The sequence below is a fragment of the Condylura cristata genome, unplaced genomic scaffold (assembly GCF_000260355.1).
Source record: "Condylura cristata isolate star-nosed mole 26May11 unplaced genomic scaffold, ConCri1.0 scaffold00011, whole genome shotgun sequence".
In the NCBI taxonomy this organism is placed as follows: domain Eukaryota; kingdom Metazoa; phylum Chordata; class Mammalia; order Eulipotyphla; family Talpidae; genus Condylura; species Condylura cristata.
The window spans coordinates 56,885,492-56,905,143 of NW_004567112.1; the positions used below are offsets into that span (position 1 = coordinate 56,885,492).

The 19,652-nt window shown below is 49.6% G+C and overlaps 2 protein-coding genes across 3 annotated transcripts in view; both read right to left on the minus strand.

Moving 5' to 3' along the window:
• Window positions 1-8,677, minus strand: part of SMARCB1 (SWI/SNF related, matrix associated, actin dependent regulator of chromatin, subfamily b, member 1) — a 29,574-nt gene extending 20,897 nt beyond the window's left edge. The window contains exons 1-3 of one of the 2 annotated variants that reach the window (XM_004680933.2): window positions 8,392-8,677; window positions 4,818-4,929; window positions 3,016-3,145 (exon numbers count right to left, since the gene is read on the minus strand). In XM_004680933.2, the coding sequence (XP_004680990.1) occupies window positions 3,016-3,145; window positions 4,818-4,929; window positions 8,392-8,484 (335 nt within the window). In that variant the 5' untranslated portion in view covers window positions 8,485-8,677. Of the gene's footprint in view, window positions 1-3,015; window positions 3,146-4,790; window positions 4,930-8,391 lie in introns of both variants that reach the window. The other variant, XM_004680932.2, reaches the window with a different exon arrangement.
• A 1,104-nt stretch (window positions 8,678-9,781) lies between these two features.
• The window catches only part of MMP11 (matrix metallopeptidase 11), a 12,915-nt gene continuing 3,044 nt past the window's right edge, over window positions 9,782-19,652 (minus strand). The window contains exons 2-8 of the mRNA XM_004681099.2: window positions 14,523-14,752; window positions 13,454-13,597; window positions 13,239-13,372; window positions 12,904-13,145; window positions 12,593-12,809; window positions 11,591-11,848; window positions 9,782-10,574 (exon numbers count right to left, since the gene is read on the minus strand). Of these exons, the coding sequence (XP_004681156.1) occupies window positions 10,441-10,574; window positions 11,591-11,848; window positions 12,593-12,809; window positions 12,904-13,145; window positions 13,239-13,372; window positions 13,454-13,597; window positions 14,523-14,752 (1,359 nt within the window). The 3' untranslated portion in view covers window positions 9,782-10,440. The remainder of the gene's footprint in view (window positions 10,575-11,590; window positions 11,849-12,592; window positions 12,810-12,903; window positions 13,146-13,238; window positions 13,373-13,453; window positions 13,598-14,522; window positions 14,753-19,652) is intronic.

A 19,652-nucleotide genomic window follows, 5' to 3' on the forward strand; every position in this document is an offset into this window, starting at 1 on the left:
GTGGACATAGAACTTGCTGGAGCAGCAGGACCCAGGTACCTGACAAAACTTTCCTAAGCTGATGGTTTCTAATGCTGGCTGCAGATTTACTTAAAAAAATTCATTGTCAAAAGTAGAAAATTCCTGGCCCTCCCTGGTGGCGCAGCGGGTTAAAGCACAGCACTGAGAAACTGAAGCCACTTCCGCATGAGTTCAATTCCCGCCTGCCCCGGAGGTGACCACATGGCGTGGCAGACCTCTCCTGACCCGCCCGCTGCTCCTCTCAGCAGTGTACTTCATCGATCTGCCTGTTCTGCTCCCCTTTGTCTCTGGTGAATCCTCTCACCCTCCACATCTCTGGCCTGTACCCCAGTTCTGTATGAATAAATAAATAAATCTTTTAAAAAAAAAAAAAGTAGAAAATTCCTGAGTCCCATCTAGGTCAAGTGACCTCCTCTCTGGAGAGAGCTCAGGAATCTGGATTCGTCACAATTTCCACAGGCAATACCGAAGTTGCTGGGCCTCTATTTGGCAACCTCTGGTCTAGACCACCAACTCTTTTCTGATCGGTTCTCCTGCTGAAGTCTGTACTGACATCGCCCCTTCATGCCAAAGTCTAAGCCTTTCTCAGTAGCAATCTCTCTCCTTTCCAGGCCTGGGCTGTCCAGTAGCAAGTAGAAAATGCAAGCCATGTCACTGCCACCATAAGGGTGAAGATACAGCCGTACTGAAAAGTCAAGTCACTTAATTCAATCTCCCACCCACTGCAAGGAGGTCTGCTTGGGCATGTGAAGGGGTAGGTCCTCCGCCCTCTGTGTAATTTGTTCAAAGGCAGGGAACAGAGGGCCCAGTCCTCCTATGCTCCTATGGAGCTGACTGGGCAGTCAGAAGATGCTTCCTGAACACCGCGCTCATCAAAGTGGCTTCCCTGGAACTTGTGCCCCCCCCCCCTTAGTTCTGACCTCTAGAGTGATGGGATTCTACTCCCTCAGCTGTTTCTCACATGACACTAACATCAAGTCAGTGTTTACCACTCCATAAAAGGCTCCTGCTGACATGTGCAGACTTGAAAGTCCCATCCATATGTACATAATTTCCTCCTGCCACTTCCCTTGGAAAGCCTAGCCTGGGGGAAGGGGGGGATGATGAAGAATCTGCAGAGCACACATTCAACTGGCCAGGCTGGATGCATGCCACTTTTGGGGGGGTATCCAGGGGGATTACAAAAATGATCTACCAATCATTTTTCCATAACCACATCACTCTGAACAATAAGCCTTTTCCCCTCTAGCATCCTGGGGTTTTGTGAATGTTTTCTAGAGAGCTGAAAGTATAACTTAGGTCTTCTGCACATGTCCCGAGGTGACTCGTACCTTGAGTTGCTGTAGAGTGTTCTTAATTATGACAAATAGGAGTTACACCTTAATCCGCCAGGTGGTTGCATCTTTACTCTCAGCCTGTCCCTAAGCCTGGGTTCCACAGTTTCTGCTATTATTCACAAAATTTAAAAGACTACTGATGGTAACAAATATTTTGGAAGTTGCTAATGTTGTATAGAGTCTATTCATTTAGATATGTAAGAAAAACTTGAATTCCCCAGTAAATAGGTAGAGGGTGGCCTACACTAGAAGGACAAGGAGGATACGGACATAGGAAGCACCATGGAATTTTAAACAGCCAAAGTAACAGAAAGCTTAGAGAGAAGCATGGCATTATTCACACTGCCATTCAGAATCTCTTCCAGGCCTGAAGCTTTTTTTTTTTTTTTTTAGTGAGGGAAACTTTTTTTAATTTTATAAGTTTATTTTTACATCATTTTGTACATTTTTTTTTCCCATCTCAATTGTAATCCCCGCGTGTTTCTCATCACCAAGTCACCCGTGTGCCATCACCATAATCCCGTGCACTTAATTTTGATCCCATTCCCCACTCCACCCCCACAAAATGTCTCTGGTATATGGTTGTTCATTATTTTTGTTATTTTCTCGCCTGGTCCATTATACTCCTGCTATGAGTGAAACCATCCGGTATTTTTCTTTCTCTTTCTGGCTTATCTCACTAAGCATGATCTTTTCCAGCTCCATCCAAGTTGCTGCAAAAGACATGTGTTTCTCTTTTTGGGTTGCTGAGTAATATTCCATTGTATATATGTACCACATCTTTTTTATCCAGTCATCTACTTTTGAGCATTTGGGCTGCTTCCATGTTTTTCCAATTGTAAATAAAGCAGCAATAAACATGGAGGTGCAGGTATCTTTTTCAATCAGTGTTTTTATGTCTTTTGGGTAGATACCTAGGCCACTCCTGAAGCTTTTAACAGTAACAACCAGGGTTGTGTATCCACGATCTGTAACCAGAGACACTGCTCCCAAGAATATCTCTGTAGGTTTTTTTTGTTGTTGGGCTTAACAACAAAATTATTAAATTATTTTTGTGGGACAAATCTCCTAGGGTAAAATTTAAGGACCAGAGAGCAGCAACAAAATGACACTAGGCTGCTTACAAAAGCCCAGTGCCCCTGCACATGTGACGCTGCCAGCCCTATCATGCGCGTCGCCATGCTTTGTTTCATTGGCTGTTTAAAATTCCATGGTGCGCCTATGTCTGTATCCTCCTTGTCCTTCTAGTGTAGACCACCCTCTGCCTATTTTATTAGGGTATGCAAGTTTTTCTTCCATATCTGAATGTACAGGCTCTTGATACAATATTAGCAACTTCCAAAATACTTGTTACCATCAAGATTCTTTTAAAGGTTTATACATGGAAAACTTATTTTTGTTTTCTTTTGTAAGTTCATCTAGGTCACTACATTTTCTGAGAGATGAGTCCTACTTCTAAAGCAATCCTAATGATTCTCCAAAATCTAGGACTTAGCTTATACTCCTAAGAAATTTTAAAGAATCAGAAGAAACGTAGAAACTTGGATACGATGATCTGTAAATACTGTAGATAAAATGTAGGAAAATAGGTCAGTTCAATTTAACCCTAACCAGTCTGGAATATGAGTAAAGTGACCTGGCCAGAAGGCATCTTTACCTGAGGTAGGTGGGGGGCTCCGTGCTGATGGACACAGCCTTGTACTTCTCATCATTGCCGTCCAGAATCTCTTCCACCTCTGAAGCCTTTAACAGAGTGACACTGGTAGCCAGGGTTGTGTATCCATGATCTGTAACCAGAGATACTGCTGTCGTCACCCTGCTGGGGGGGCAGCCGACAGCAGCAGCCAACAGATGCAGCACATCGAGGTCCTCACATGCAGGAGGTGGGAAAAGCAGGTGACAACCTTACTACTGTTGAATGCTGGCCTCTTCCAAAAGGCAATCTGGGCTGAGCACTTAATTTAGAGGTCCTACTAGGTAAACACTCGCTTAGGACTGACTTGGACTAATTTGTCCCAGGGACACTGGCTCCAGGCACAGAGCAGATGCGTAGGGGAGCAGCAGCCACAGTGCAGCATGGCCCAAGGCTTCTCAGGGGACAAGGAAGGCTCCAGAGTAATACCACCAGTGGGAAGAGGTCTGACACCACTGCAGTCCATGACACGAAGCAAAGTGAAGAGATGGAATGAAAGATGAGAAATACTTTTCTTTTAAAACAAGAGCCCAGAGAATTGGAAAGAGCTGCTGCACACCGAACTTGAATTCCTGGCGCTGGGCCAGTCAATACAAGCTGTCTGGAAAGCAAGACAGATTTGAGGCAACTCAACCCATAGCTCTTCCAGGGAACCTTGGTCAAGAGCTGCTACCTGTCTGCGCATCCAGCCTGGCTTCTCCTAGAGAAACAAATTGGTTATGGGGAAGGTTTCTCCAAAGCACAGGGAGTCACCATGGCTTCATTTAGGCTTGCAGAGAAGAAAGCAAAGCTAGAAACTCACTGCGTTAGTGACTGGTGCTCCACTGGGGAGGCAGAGGGAGGATAAAGACTCTTTTAAGCAAGTGAGTTAAATTGTTATAGCAGCGGATAAAAAGCTCCGGCTCCTGCATTAAAAGAACCACTACTTTTCCCACAATGAACAAGACCACAGCAACACCTAAAGACACAATCAAACAGAAAGGAGTGCAGAGAGCACATAAGTGCACACGCACACACGCACAGTGCTTCAGGATGGGTCTGCACCCAAGCCTGGGACAGCTCTCTACAAGGCACCACCAATAAGTGAGAAGCAGTTTTGTTCCTGCCAAATGTTACACTGCATCCAAATCCAAGTATCTACAAAGACTCTGCCAATAGAGCTCTGAGAGAGGTGAAAAGCATCTTCTCGCCCCACACAGAGCTGCCACAGCCCGAAGCACACTAATGTTTCTAATGTTGGGCAGCTCACAAGAGCAAGCCCCAGGCACACCTCAGGCACAAGGAGCAGGGACATGCACAGGAACTCTAGCACACTGGCAGCCAGAATGAAATGCTATGGGATGGATATGCTATGGTAAACAAGCAGTGAAAGCCCCAGAGGGGAGTGGGAGCTGGGGTCACCACCCGCCACTAGGGTTGCATGAAGGGTAACTATGGCAACACGCCCAAGGCAGATGGCAGAGCATCACAGCATTCCTAAAACGTTTTGAGACCACCATGTCTTCATAGCACCCGCCACTGTCCCTGCCCCACCCCCTTCATGCCTCCAGGCCCTGTTGACAAAGGACCACTGAAGGCCACTACAGTCACAGGGTATGCTGGGGACAACCCCGCCCCTACGCTGCTCTTTTCATACTAAGGTCAGGGCTGCTGAAGACACTCTGGAGTGAAAACGTTTTATCTTCATGACATAAGCGAGTGGTTTTGAAACAGGTTTACAAACCCTCGTGAAGACGCACCCTTAGTGTTAGGTTTTGTTTTTTTACCATGTGACGATGCAACTATTTTCTTCCTCTCCTCCACAGTGGCTAGTCGCCTCCAGAGTGAGGGGTATCTCTTGTACAGAGAACCTCGGAACATACGGAGGTAGTTTCCCACCTATGAGTAAAGCAAGAAGGCTCATTATGAGGGTCAAGTCTCTAGGTGGAAGGGGAGGGTCCTGGTGCAGAGGTTCCAATGGATCAAGTAACAAATGGGTCTCCATAAAAATCACATTCTGCTGACATCAAGGGTTCAACAGCAGTGCACATCTGGCTCACATCTGCCCCTCTAGGCATGGGTAATAACATCTGCATCATGAGGCCTGACTAGACACACGTGAAATAGGCCCCCAAGAGTTCACTGAGAAGCTCGTGGGGGCTGACTGTGGACTAAGGATCTCTGGCACTTTCCAGAAATTTAAGGCCTCTTTGACTTTCTTTTATCTTAAGAACAAGACTTTGATATTTTTATGAGGTAATAAACACCAAAAAGGTCTTTTAATTTTAGACAGATGCAGGGTAATTTCCCCCATGGCCCCTGTTGCTTTGTTTAGTAACAAAACCTCAACCAGGAATACCAAAGAATTTTCCAAAGAGTTTAAAAAGCATTTATCAGCAATTACCAGTCTGCTGCATAAATCATAACTGCTCCAAAATATAGCATTAATGTGTACCAAATACTCAAGGTCTGACTTCCTTAATGAAAAATATGTAGTGCTAAAGTTTTTATAAAGAAATCCTGCTGTCTCACTGACCTTTCAAAAATGGTCACATTTTAAAATCAAATTCCAGGAGATACCAATGAAATGGCCTCCAGATTCTGGCTCTGTGATGGGGAAATCACTTCTCTTTTGTAGGTCTCTACTCATCTGCTAAATACTCAGCAACTCTAAACTTCAGTTTATGAAGGACTGCTTCTCTTATTTTTCCCATTTACCTACCCAGTACAGTATAATTGTTAAATAAAATGTTTCTCCATTTTTCATGCATCAAAGAGTTATACAATGGATAATCCGAGCTGCTGAACAATGTGAGAAGAGTGGTCATAGCAAGTCACTCAAGCGCCACACAGCACAGACTACTTCTCTGCATTATTCCACTCCAGTGTTGTTAACATCCAAGAGTAGTTTCCATTAGGTTTCTGAGAAGACAGTGACAGTAATGCCTCCCCATTACTACTTCATCAGGAGAGCAGGGCTCCAGGATGCCTACAGCCTCTTCCAAGGCCCCTTCATAACTTAGGAAACCAGGCTCACCTTCCTGGGTCTTCTCTAAACCAGCCTTTGCCTTCTCTGGACCCAGTTTTCCAAAACTAAAAGGAAGATATAGACTCTATGACTCTGGCTTGGTGAAAACAGCTACCATACCTACAGCATGGGATCAGTGACACACAGATTGCAACTGTGTGTTTTACTCAGACAATCCCACACATGTGGCATGGAGGTGTTGGGTGTGTTGGTATGATGAGCCTCCCTCTCTAAATACTGTGCCTGTTTTGCAAAGAGAAGGGGCCATCTACTCAATGCTGTCTCAAGAACAACTGGGTGTCAATTGACAACATTCAAATGTGAAAACCCTTCCCAGATCTCCAAAGATCTGCCAATTCTTTTTTTTTTTTTTTTTTGAAGATTTTTTTACTTATGCATAACAAGCCAGAGGTGCAGGGGTGGTGAGAGGATTCACCAGAGACAGAGCAAGGAGCTTTTAGAAAAGGCAGACTGATGAAGTACACTGCTTAGGGGAGCAACAGGCTGATCAGGAGGGGTCTGTAGCGCCATGTGGGTCACTTCCCTGGCAGAGATCAAACTTGTGCCAAAGAGGCTGCAGCTAGCTTTATAATGCTGCGCTCAAACCACTGCACCACTAGCAAGGGCCAAATCTGACAATTCTTAAGCCAGTCTCGAATAGCAAACTCCTCTCTCAACTCAGTCACTACAGACTGGTCTCAGGATAAATTGTTCTCATTCAATAGGGTTTTGCAGTCAGCTTTCTAGAAACTAAAGTGTGCCATACACATGAGCTTAGGGACCATGTCTAAACACCTCAGTATGCACATAAGAAAAGTAACAGAGACAGTGCAGAACTGGATTCAGACCGTCTGCTATTCCTCCCACCTAGCTGTATGCTTATTCTCAATTTGCTCCACCTAATAAATGAAAGCTTTTCAAAAGTACAACTCACTCAGCATCAAAGTCAAATTTGACAACTTTCCCTATTCATCTGTCAGGTAGTTATTTTTAAAGCACCTACCTAATATCACATACTGAAATTCCATTTGCCAAAAGGCAAATTCCATTGCCTTTTGTATCTAACTGACTGATGAGAATCAATATGAGCAAAGGCAGATGGACAGGCACTGATTCTATTTCCCCAGCACAGCTATCTATGAAGAAACATTTACGTGATAATGTGAAAAAATTATTGCACACTCCCCTCTTATGTTTCATAAATTGGTGAAAAGAGAAACATTATTAACAACAAGTGTTCTTATAACTTAATACAAATAAAGTAAACCAAGAATCAAAGGGTGCCCTGGAAGCCTCAGAACAAACGTGAGGTTTAATTCATTCACGCTGTATCAATTGTGAAAAAACACGCACACCACACAAATTGTAAAAATAGGCATGAAATGTTGATGTATGATACTGAAAATTGCTATATGGAAAGGCAACCTTGACATTTTGTAACTGCTTTAGCTGTCCAGGATTGGCACTTACCTTGTTACATAAGTGAGACTCTGCTGGTTGGTATGTGTACATCCTATTTGTATGCCCAAATTCTAAAAAGTTAAAGAAGGAATTGACTCTAGCTAGCCACTGCCTTTAGACCAAAATGAGTTAGTATGCAGCTGAGAAACCTTAATATACTTAGTATAAACTCCCTCTTAAGAACTAGTTGTCAGCCACCCACTGATTCAACAAAGTGCTGCCACTTCTAGTTAAAGGTTATAATTTTTAGGTCTTTTCCCTGGTAATAATTTAGAGTCAGTTCAAGATATCCAAAGAGTCCACCGCTCCTGAATTACTGAAAGATCTAGGTGGGGGCGGAGAGATTTATTCACCAAAAAGCAAGAGCATCCTTCACCCAACCTGCTTCCTCACTGGCAACCAAAGGTCAAACCACCACCTTGCCCACCTCAAAAGCAAGGAACACGACTGGAAACAATTCCCTTCCCCCCACCCCCAAGTTCCAAGTTTCCAACCCACAATTTCAGGATCACAGAAAGAGTAAATGTGAAATGCCAATTTACCCCTGAGCGACCCAGGGGCTAAGCTAAATATTACATTTTTCTGCGGCTCGCTGTAGTAGCACGAATTCCTCGTGGAACCAGCGGCCCCTCAAGAAATCCTAGCTCCAGGGCTGGGTGCTAGCTACAGATAGATGTAGGTGAGGAAATAAACATAGATCTGGGTGGCGCGGGGGCGGGGCCTTCCCGGCCACGCCCCCCAAGAGGCCTAGTCCGGCGGCGCGGTAGGCGCGCTCCCGCTGCGATGAATGGAGACGCGCTTCCCGGCGCGTACCCGCCCCGAGGCTCCCGTGGGGACGGGGCCGGGAAGGGCGAGGACGCGCCGCGGGCTACCTCAGAGCCGATCATGTAGAACTCGCCGTCGTCCTCCAGCTGGAACTTGACGGGTTTCTGCCCGAAGGTCTTGCTCAACGCCATCATCATCATCGCGGCGATGGAGGCAGGCGGCCGGGGCCGGGATATGAGGAAGCGAAAGAACTTAAGCAGGGCCGAAGCACGTGGAGTCGAGGGGAACCGGGGCCAGGAGGCAAAGGCGAGCCAGATCAGGTGCTCACGCCACCGCCGGGCAGTGTAGCTGCAGCCGCCGCCGCCGACCAGGCCGCCCTCAGTGCGCTTGCGCGGGCGTTGACGCTTACGCGCGCGCCGCCGTCGCCCAACAAAAGACTGGGGCGCGCCGCCAAGTGTCCCTTAAAGGAACCACGACCTCATTTATCTCTTATAAGGCTGCCGGCAAAGCTAAGGTACCATGGAAAACTCTCGCACAAAAGTAGTAACCGCGGTGGTGTCTTTTCCAGTCTCACAGCTGAGACCAGAACAGTGGAAGAGGAACAAAGTGAAGGCAGACCAGAGTCACCCGTGCCTCAGTTTCCCCACCCGAAAAAAAAAAATGCAGTGAAGCTAAATAGATAAAGAACACCTAAGAATAGATGTTTCGGTTCTGGACTTCACATCTGTTCCTGCAGCTGTGGGAGTGGGCAGAATGACAATACTGATTGGGGGTTGGCATGGGTAAAGGCTCTGCAGAGGTTGGCAGGATTCCAGGACCCAGACATTTGAGTTTGGCTGATGCATCAGAAGAGTGTTGAGAGAGAAGTCTTCTCTGTTAAGTCCTTAGTTCCGTGCTCTCTGCCTCAAGCTCAGTCATGCTGTGCTGAGTGATATTAAACAGCTCTGTCCTGTGTGCTCACATCTGGGAGTGGGAACTGACTCTAGTGAAAAGTATCAAAGCAACCTATGCGGTGGAAGATGCAGTAGGTCAAAAATAGCCCATGCTGACAATTTCAAGTCATCAGTTAGGAGGAATGTGACTGCAGTAACCCTGAGTTTTGTTCTGTGTCCTGAGAGTAGTGGAAAAAAGTGTTTTAGGAAAGGGGCTAGGCTATGGCCACTTAGTGGAGGATGATCTGGGGCAAATGGGAGAACAGGGAACCAGTGATGTAGACGCTACAGATGTCCGATGAGACAAGATAGAGAAATGGAACATAAAGGCCATTGAGTCCGGTGCCCAGCCCCAAGGACCACTGGCAGTGGAGGGGTATCGCGTGGTTGTTAACTTCGGTGCCAGCTTTTGGGACAGTTGATCCCTCCCACCTTTCTCCCACAGCTCTTTCCCTCATCCCCATCTTACAGTCACAAAGAGACTCCAGACAAGCAAGTAGAAAATGATTGTGTTTAATGACAATCATCAGTTAAAAAAACAAAAAAAAAAGGCTTTGTACACACTTTACATACATTTACATGGCTTAGGAAGGACCCAGTGCTGGGATGAGGACAGGGAGGGCCCATGACAGGATTGAGGTATGTTGGGCCCTCCAGGGCCCAAGGTTTTCAACAGGAAGCCTCTCCTCACCAGTTTACTTTTGACATTTTGGCCTGGACCAAAATGGGAAGCAGAGCTCCAGGATCACAGGGGTTCACTGAAAGCCAGTTCCAAGCATCTACTCAGAGCTGACTTCTCAGGAAATGATAGAAGGCCATGTGATGTCGGAACTCCAGGACCAGCCCACTGCAGAAACCCACACGGATAGAGCTAGGGTTCCAGTTCCCCCAGCCCTGCCAAGATCCTACTCTTGAGGGAAGGGATGGAGACAAAGGGCAGCTGGGTTTAACCATGACCTATACAGGTTTGGGGCCCAAGACTACCTTCACGCTTAACGCCAAAGCCTTCTTGCCCAGTCTGAGACAGGTGCTGGCAGGTGACCGTGACCCACGTAGCCCTCCCTGCAGTTGTTACAGTGGCAACACCCAATCCCTAACACCCTGAGAAAACACAGGTCATCCTGTGCTGGTGCCCACAGCCACCAAGCTGGTCACAAGTAAATAAGTGATGTCAGTGGTCTGGCAATGTCAAGGTCAAGCGCCCTGAAGATATCCAAGCTGCTGTTAGCGAAAAGTGTTGGCAGGTTCAGTACAGTTGAAGAAGTCAGGGCCCACGAGGCGAGGAAAGCCCTCCAGGGCCTTTACCTTCACAGGGTCAAACTTCCAGTAGAGGCGGCCACGCAGGAAGTAGGCATAGCCTAAAGTAAAGAGGAGGGTCAGGCCTAGGCAGATGGACATGGGGGCCCACAGTAGGCTGTGTCCAGGAACAGGCACAAGGCAATAGTCTTTCTCCATTCTGAGTTAACTGATACCCATAGGCCCTAGGGCAGCCGGGTTAGAAGCGCCCTTCCGTCGGGAGAGCCTTTTTGTCTGCCACAGGCTCAGAGCTATTATAGATGCCAGGAGCCTCAGAGCCCAACTCACCCTCCCGGAGAAGAATTTTTACTCCCTCACTGACCCTTCATCCCTGCCACTCTATTCATACACCCCAGCCAGGCTACTGGTGCACATCTGCAGGCAAGACTGGTGACAGAGATGGCCTGAACCCCAGAGCCTAAAGTCGCCACAGAACGACTCTTCCAGCAAGTCCCAGTGAAGGATAGCACAAAGAAAAGGGGGGTCCACTGGAGAACAAGCGCTGAGCTTCAAGTTGCTACTCTAGTACTTTGAAAGGCCAGATGGTTCAGTGTTTAGGGACAGGGACCACCTGAGTGGGAGACCTGGCTCCCTACCTTCTATCTGCCTGGGTGTCACTAGTTAGGGACCTAATCACATAACCTCCATTTGCTCCTGTGGAAACTGGGTGCTGTATCACAGCGGTTCTAAAAAATGTGTGACAGTTAAGGACCTTAGCACTGTGCCCAAAGCATTGTCACCTGTCAGTGTTCAGTGGTTATTATTTTACCAGCTATGACCAAAGGACCTGTGCAAATCCTTCCACCTCTCAGGACCCTGGTCTGCAGCACAGAGGTATCAAGCTGACCTGGCATAAGGAGAGAGGAGGAGGGGGAGAGTGCTGGACAAAGGGCTTGTGATGAAAAGAGCGAGACCTCCTAAGCAGAGTATGAGGGTGCCCAGTAAGGACCAGGCCTGAGATGCAACAGTAGCACCCCACTCCCACCACAAGCACTAATTGGCAGCAGCACACACACACACACACTTCCCACCCACCCTCCCACCCCCCCTATACACCCCTGTGCCCCCCACCAAGCACCATTAGCATCCTGGAAGGCAGCATCAATCTCAGAAGGCACCCCTCGCCAGTCGGTGGTCCGACGGGGCGCAGGGCTGTCCACTCGGCGGGTGCTGGGGTGAAAGCGCCAGTAGTCTCTGCCTCGGAAGAAGTAGATCTTGTTCTTCTCAGGGCCCCAGACCAAGGTAGCATGGACCTGAGACTCCAGCAGGCCTAGCTCAGAGAGGGGTGCAGGGCCCAAGACTGGCTTCTCGCCATCATACACCCAGTACTGAGCACCTGTAGAAAAGGGAGGCGGCAATGGAACTTCCCAATTGATGGACCCAGTCACCATGGACCCACCTGGCCACACCACCACCACCGATTTTCCCAGCCTTACTTTCCTCACCTGTAAAACACATAGGGCACTAATAGCCGTTAGGTGCAATACCCAGAGGGAAGTTGGAGTCAGGGAGGATTAGCTAGAATGGCGTGTGCTCTGGGAGCTACCGTGTAGCAAGGGTTATTCTAAGCAGCAGAGAGGCCATCTGGGCTCCTGTTTCATCTCCTGGCATTTGGCTGCCCATAAGTGCCTGCTGACGACCCTCTGGGCCCTGTTCCTGCTGCAGCAGGTGCTGGCTGTGCCTGTTTAGGATGTGCCTGCTACCCGGAATGCTCCAGGCTCCTGTCTCTGCTAGTTAAAAGTAAATAGCACAGGCTTTCAGGTAGCCAGACTTGGGCAAATCCATGCTGTTTGTTGCCACAGGTGAGTAGCTTCACTGTCTGAATTCCAGAGGTCTCATCTAGGGTAATAATTATACCTGTCTCACAGGTTGGTTTTGAGGATTGAATGTGCCAGTGTGCTGCCCACATCCATTATACTGCAATCTCTAGCCACCTCTGAAAGCCCCCCAGTTGTGCCCAGAGGACTGAGTCCTGCTCTCTTCCCCTGGTGTCCTCTTCCCCTGCCCATCCCGGTCTGTCCCCACCCTTGACCACGATGGTCCTGGCTCCTAAAAGTCTGCCTCCCAGCCCTTGACTCACCTTGGAAGAACCAGATGTGACCCTGGGCATCCTCGAAGGCTGCATCCACAGGACTAGGCAGTCCCTGCCAGTGGCGAGAGGCCAGTGCAGGGTAGCCAGGCTGCAGCTGGCCTCTGCGCAGCCGCCACACAAAGCCCGCCTTGAAGAAGAAGAGCTCACCTCGGATGGTAGCGACTGCGTCAAAGGAGACCTCACAGGCATCTGGCGGGGTTTCTGGCTGGGGTGGGAGAGACAGGTCAGGAAGAACCCACACTGGAGCAACAGAGATCAGTGGGCCCCACCTTCTGTCATACCACTCTCCTGGGCCTTACCTCCACCAGTGCAATCTCGTTGGTGTCCACTCCTGCCTGGGGGCCCAAAGCTGAGGGCCTGGGAGTGGGGTCTGACCGGGGCCTGCCATATAGGTGTTGGATGCCCCTGAGGTCATCTGGGCTGAGGCTCAGCGGGTAGCGGAAGGTATAGAAAGGGGACATAAGGGCCTTAGCTGCCGTTGTGTGCTGCAGCCCAAGCACATGACCAAATTCATGGGCTGCCACATGCAGGAGGTCTGTGCCTGGAAAAGGGAGGAACTCAGCGATCCCCCACCATAAGACACCCAAGCTCCACCCCAGTTCAGATACCCTTGTAATGGGTCCTCAACCCATACCCTGGTTGTCCCCGATAGTCCAGGTCTCATCATAGTCGAAGTGGACATCCCCTTCTCGGTGGGTCTTGGGGAAAAAGGCATGGGCCAGGATGCCCCCAGGCCCATCAAACGGCAGGTTGTCCCCATGCCAGTACCTGTAGGTGGGTTGGGGGAAGAGTCAGTGGCGGCTGACTGTTGGGGCTTGTTCCCAGAGGGATCCCAGGCAGCTGATCTACCTTGTGAAATCAATCATGATGTCAGCGTGGCCCTCTTGCACCTCTGTGAAGGTGAGTGGTGTCACCTTGCTCCATACCTGCAGCGCCTCTGCCACTGTCTGCCGCACCTGCTCCTGTACCAGCTGCCATGGGAACCGGAGGATCCTGGGATGCGGGAGGGGGTGAGCAAGAAGAATCTGGACTTGCTCAGGACAGATTCAGTCCCTGATGGCTACTGGGCCCAGAGTTGCCTTGATGCTCAGTGGGAGTTTACACACAAAGGGTGCAGGCCACGTGTGGTCTGGGCCTTAGGTGGAGTACACTAGTCCTTCTGCCACAGAGATCCATCTTTTGTGGGTTTGCACACACAGGTGACTACATTCGATGTAGCACAGGACTGGGAGCCCTGAGACCCACCTTCTTCACCTAATTGTGGGGTTCACTGTGGACCTATCTTGGCTTCTTGACCCCCCCCTTAGTCCTAAGTTCCCCCACTCAGGACATTTCTGAGGCTCCCAGCTCCAATGCATTGCTCTCTTCATGCACCTTCTTTCCCAGGCTGAATCTCAACCTACAGTGCATGTAAGTCTCAAATTCTGCACTACTTCCCAGGGAACTTACCTTGCCTGAGCGCATCACTGTCTCCACCTGCACACATCCCAACTTGTTGTGGTAGATCTGAACAAGGATGTGGTTAACACATCCAGTTCCTTGAAGGATGGGTGATGTCCACCTCATTTACTATGGGCTGCCAGGGCCTGGTCCTTACCGTGTCCCCATAGCGGCTGCTTAGTGCCTGAAAGCTGGTACCCAGCATACCAATGAGCAACCAAGTATGTTGAGATGCTTCAACTGTTGACAAAGCACAGACCCTTTGCTGGGGGAGGGCACTGGAATGTGTTCATGTCAAAGTAGGGTTCAGGGTTGTTTGTCTATGGATGGCTTGGGTTAGTGGTCACACAGACCCCTCCTGTTAACCAAGAAGGTTCAGCTCTGGCTTCTGTCTCTATAGCAGGTGTGAGGGTGGCAGGCTCACACACAGATGCATAGATAGAGGTCTAGAGCCTGCTTCCCTGGCTCTGGCCCCTACCTGTAGGTGAGGTCTGTCTTCTCCCAGCGCCCACCAGACAGCACAAAACGCTTTTGTCGGTTTCGGCCACTCAACCCATCAGGTGGATCAGGCACACCACATCGGGGAGGCCTAGGGCCCCTGGCAGGATGGGGGGCCTCCTGGGTGGCAGGGACAGGTGCCAGGTTGCTGGGTAGAACTTCATGCCAGAGCTGCTGCCCTCTTCTCACCAAGTGGCGGCGATGAGCACCCTAGGCAGGAGAGAACATGAAGACCCAGTCAGCAGTACATTCATGCTCAACCCAAGCCCACTCTGGATGGGCAAGATGAGGGCCAGAGAAAGGTGTGCCTAATGTCAAGAGCAGGGCCCTTTGGCATAGGCTAACTGCTTTCCTGATACCTTTCAAGGCATCCTGCTGCCTTTATGCCTCCTCCTGGGTTGCCTGTCACCTATTCCAGACACTGGGGCTGGTGAATTCTGAATGGTACTGCACTGATTGATCCTGCACATGCACACGTGCACGCCTGCACACACACACACGCACGCACACACACACACCCTGTCTGAAACTTTACAAGGAAAGGCCAGACAGTCCCCTCCTGCTCCCTCATCCTCTACTCACTGTCCTCACTCTGCCCCGCCTTGCACATACCTTTCCGCTTCCCTTCTTTATGGGCCCCCACCACTTGCCCTCTCCAATTATGTGATTGGAGTGGAAGGGCTGCAGCAACCCTGCTTTGCTTTGCTCACCTGACAAATGCAGATATGTCTCCCAACAATGTCTATCAGAGAAAGAATCAAGGTGATATGTGTAAAGTATGATTTGGGGGGAAGGCAGTCTTGCTCACATCCCACTGAGCTGGGCACACAGTGGAGCTGGATGTGGTGTGCCTATCCTTTCCAGATGCCTCGTCCCACCCTGCCAGAGTCCCAGGACCACAGATGGGAATTTTGACTCAGATCACCCATCTTCTGCAAGTCCCAAGACCAGAGGTCACAGTTATTGCATTTAAAAAAAAAAAAAAAAAAGCTCAGAGAGGTTGAAAGGTCCTTTGGGGTCACTTGGGAAGGGCATGGTAGGGGTGAATGAGGTCCCCAACATCAGGTCACAGGCAAAGGCCTGGTTTAAGACACACACTATTTGGCATGGAGCTGTACTATTTGTTGAGATTCAGTGTGTGTCTGGTCAAGGCAACTATGACCTCCCTGCTGCCATATCTGTGGTGGGAGCTGGGTTATGGGGCTCTCCTTTCAACCTCTGGCAGCTCTCTCAGGCCCCAGGACTCTGTTCAGCTTCCCAGTACCCCACCTCCCCCAGATCCTGATTGCAGAGTCATCAAGAACTCAACCCTCCAGAGCACCAAGACTTAATCCCCAAGAACATCCCATTAAGACATTATCTATTTTTTTATTTTGTATTTTTTAAAATAACAGTAGTTTATTTTTACATAATTTTGTGCCTTTTCCCATAAGTTGTAATCCCTATGGGCTTCCCACCACCAATTCACAGGTGTGCCATCACCATAGTCCAGTGCACTTCCCCCCACCGCCGCCCCTCGCCATTTTTGATCCCATTCCCCACTCCACCCCCCCGTAAAATGTCTCTGATATATTGTTGTTCACTATTCTTATTATTTTCTCCCCTGGTCCCTCATTCACCTGCTATGAGTGAAACCATTGGTATTTTTCCTTTTCTTTCTATGAAGGGGTCTTTTAAACACCTAGAATTTCTGGATGCTTAGGGGCTGTGGAGCTACTTGGGGTGTAGGCTCTGGGCCAGTCTCTGCTTCAGAATTTGCTAAGTGAATGGTAGTTACCTGGCAGAGTGTAGCCTGTTTGGGCTGTGGTTTTCAGCTGCTATAGCACTTATCTTTAAAAAAAAAAAAAAAAGATTTATTTATGCATACAGAACTGGGGTATAGGCCAGAGGTGCAGGGGTAGTGAAAGGATTCACCAGAGACAGAGTGAGGAGCAGAACAGGCAGATTGACGAAATACACTGCTGAGGGGAGCAGCGGGCGGGTCAGGAAAGGTCTGCCACACCACGCGGGTCACCTCTAAGGCCAAGGATCGAACTCACACTGAAACGACTGCAGCTAGCTTGCAGTGCTGCATCCTAACCTGTTGCACCACTAGGAAGGGACCATAAAACTTACATTTTAAAAAAAATTTGTTTATTTATGTATATAAGAGCTGGAGTATAGGCCAGAGGTGTGGGGGGTGAGAGGATTCACCACATTCAGAGGGGAGCAGAGCAGGCAGATTGACTGAAGTATACTGCTGAGAGGAGAAGTGGACAGGCCAAGAGAGGTCTGCTGTGCCATGTGGGTCACTTCTCTAACTGCGAATTGAACTCGTGCGGCAGTGGCTGTAGACTGCCTCATATGCTGTGCTTTAACCCATTGTACTACCCACAGCTGTTACTATTAATAAGTCCTTATCACTGTTGCTGTTCTTTTGTATTTAGACTCAGACCCTGCCAACAGTTCCGCAGACATGCTCTAAACCTCAGATGTCACGTGACCTCTTACCAATTCCACCATCATCAACCATATTTCTTGGATGAGTTAGGTAACTTACCTAGATAAAGGCTGGTAGGTAGCAGATCATCTGTGCTCACAACCCACCCCTATTATTCCCAGTCCCTGTCACATTCACTGGTGGTGGAGAATGAGCAGGAGGCACCAACCAGTGAGACCTTTTTTAGTGGAGCCCATCATTTAACAGCTCTTGGCCTCAGTTTCCCCATTTACTTGTGGGACACATGCTCCCTGCTGGATGACCTCCTGCACTTCATCTTTCTGAGTCTTTTCTGGTCTGGGCCAAGTGCCCTAACTGCAAGGTCTGGCACAAAGCAGCTTGCTGATCACTAAGAGAGGGTGTGTTGGTCCTCCCAGGGCTGCTAGGACTCATTGAGGCAGAGTGTAAGGCACAGACCACAATGGCCTCATCTACAGCCCAGATAGGTCAGTGGACAGGCATCACCCATTTCCTAAAAGAAATAGAACCCAGGGAGTCAGGACTTTGCCCAGGATCAAACAGCAAGTCAGAAAAAAACTAGACCTAGACATAAGTGTGGGACTTATGTCTCCCCACTCAGAACTCCACCCCCCTTCCAATTCTTGGCCTATCTCCAAAACCAAATTCCTAAGAAGTGATTCCAGTACAATCCCACCACCCCTTCGACTCACCCCCACCCCCAACTGCCCTGTGGTGGGTACCCAGCTCACTCATACTGCCCTCCTCTGGTAGACACCAAACCAGCCTCAAACATTCTTGAGAAATTTTTGTCTCCTTGGGTCAGTACTCTGGGTGAATCTCCAATCTAGAAAATAAGAGACACCTAACAGAGGAGATATAAGGGAAGACCCCCAACTAGGAAACTACTGGTAAGGCTAGCCTAGTTCTGTCTGTCTCTGGGCCTGAGTTTGCTGTTGGCCCCAAAAGGATAATTAATCATAGTTATGCCTTCTGCTGTAAGCAGGAGGCAGCCTGGGGGACGCCTTCATCAAGTGTGAGGAAGACAGAAGCGCTTCATCTACTTTTTCTAAGCAGCATCAGCCCTTCTGAGGTTCAGAGATGTCACACAAGCCACCCAAGTCACGTAGCCAGTTAGCAGGCATGTTCATATTTCTTCCAGGCTGTGGTAAAATCTTCCCCTCTTCACCCTCCCCTTAAACCGCTCCTCCCCTTACTGGCTCCAGCATCCCTCCCACTGGGCTGCAGGACTTTCATCAATCCTGAAAGTTGTGAACTGGGATGCATAAATATTTACAGAGCTTTCCTGGCCCTGCGGGACAGCAGTCTGGGATAAACACATTGGAGGCGACCCCAAATGCTCCCTGCATATCTGCAGAATGACAGGCAACAGTCCAGTTCAGACCCAGCCCCAGCTGATCTTGCACTCAAGTCAAAGTGGCAGCTGCAGGTGATGGAGTGTCTCCAGTGTGCCCAGCTGAGCCCTCTAAATGCATCACCACGTTAATCCTCAGTGTCCAGTACTGTGCACTGTTATTTCCCATCTACCCCTGACAAGACAGAGGATGGGGTTCTGAGGCACAGGAGTACCCCCCTATGAAGGTTTAAAGCCAGATCTCTCCAATTCCTAAACCTATATGTGTAATCCCTACCCTCATGATTCCTGACTGTCCCAAAGTCTAGAGGATGAGTCGGGGCTGGAAAGAAGCAGGGCATGGGGACAGAACTGAGCTGGTCTCCCTCCATCTAAGCCCTTCTGCTCCAGGGGAAGGGCTGGTCAGGGCAGTCCAGCCCAGTTAGAACTCCCTTCCACAGGGTCAGTCCCATGATTCCCTGACTGTCCAGACCCTCCCCACAGAACTCCTGCACCTGGCTGGATGTCTCAGATGTGGGTAGACCTGGCCTGAGTTGTCCAGGCTCTGTCCCCAGGCCCTGCCTGGCCACTCCCGGTGACTGAGATGCTCCCTGGCTATTCGTCCCCCTTCTGAATGATGGTCTCTGGAAGCCCCGCTTGAAAGTATGGCTTTCTGCACACACAGTCTGTTACACACAGAGACTGCCGGCCTTTCCTCACACTCTGCTCTCTCCCAATCGACTTCTTTCTTCCCTCTCCCCCCACCCTCTTGTTCTCTGAAGGCGTCCACCACCCACTCCCACTTCACTCACATCACACTCCCTGCTGCTCTCACAGGCATATTGCATCCTGGCTCCCAACTTGCAGCTCGCAGGTGGTGGCCCCGCCTTTCCTCGGTGCAGCTGCTGCCCTCCCAGCAACTCTCTGTCCTCCACCACCGCGCACCTGGGACGTGCACTCGCTCAGGCCACACACCTGGAGGCTGACACCCGCCAGAGACCTGCTGCGCTTTGTGCCTGTGATGAATAGGGGGCCCTATACCACTCCCGTGCTACCTCTGTGAGCACACAGCCCGACATCCGCGTCTGGGACGCCGCTGAAAAGCAGGTCCCCAGGCTGGGAGGAGGCATGCGTCTAGAGGAGTGCCCCTTCACCAGCCCGAGCCATTCCGGCACAAGCTCCATTTGCACACCTCCAGGGATGGGAATCTCACTCTCACATCCACAGGAACCCAGAAAGTACTTAGGGCTACCCAGGTCGCCCCAGTGGGTCCAGCTCGGCCACTGGGCCAAGATCGCGTGCCCAGCGCCCCTTTGGCG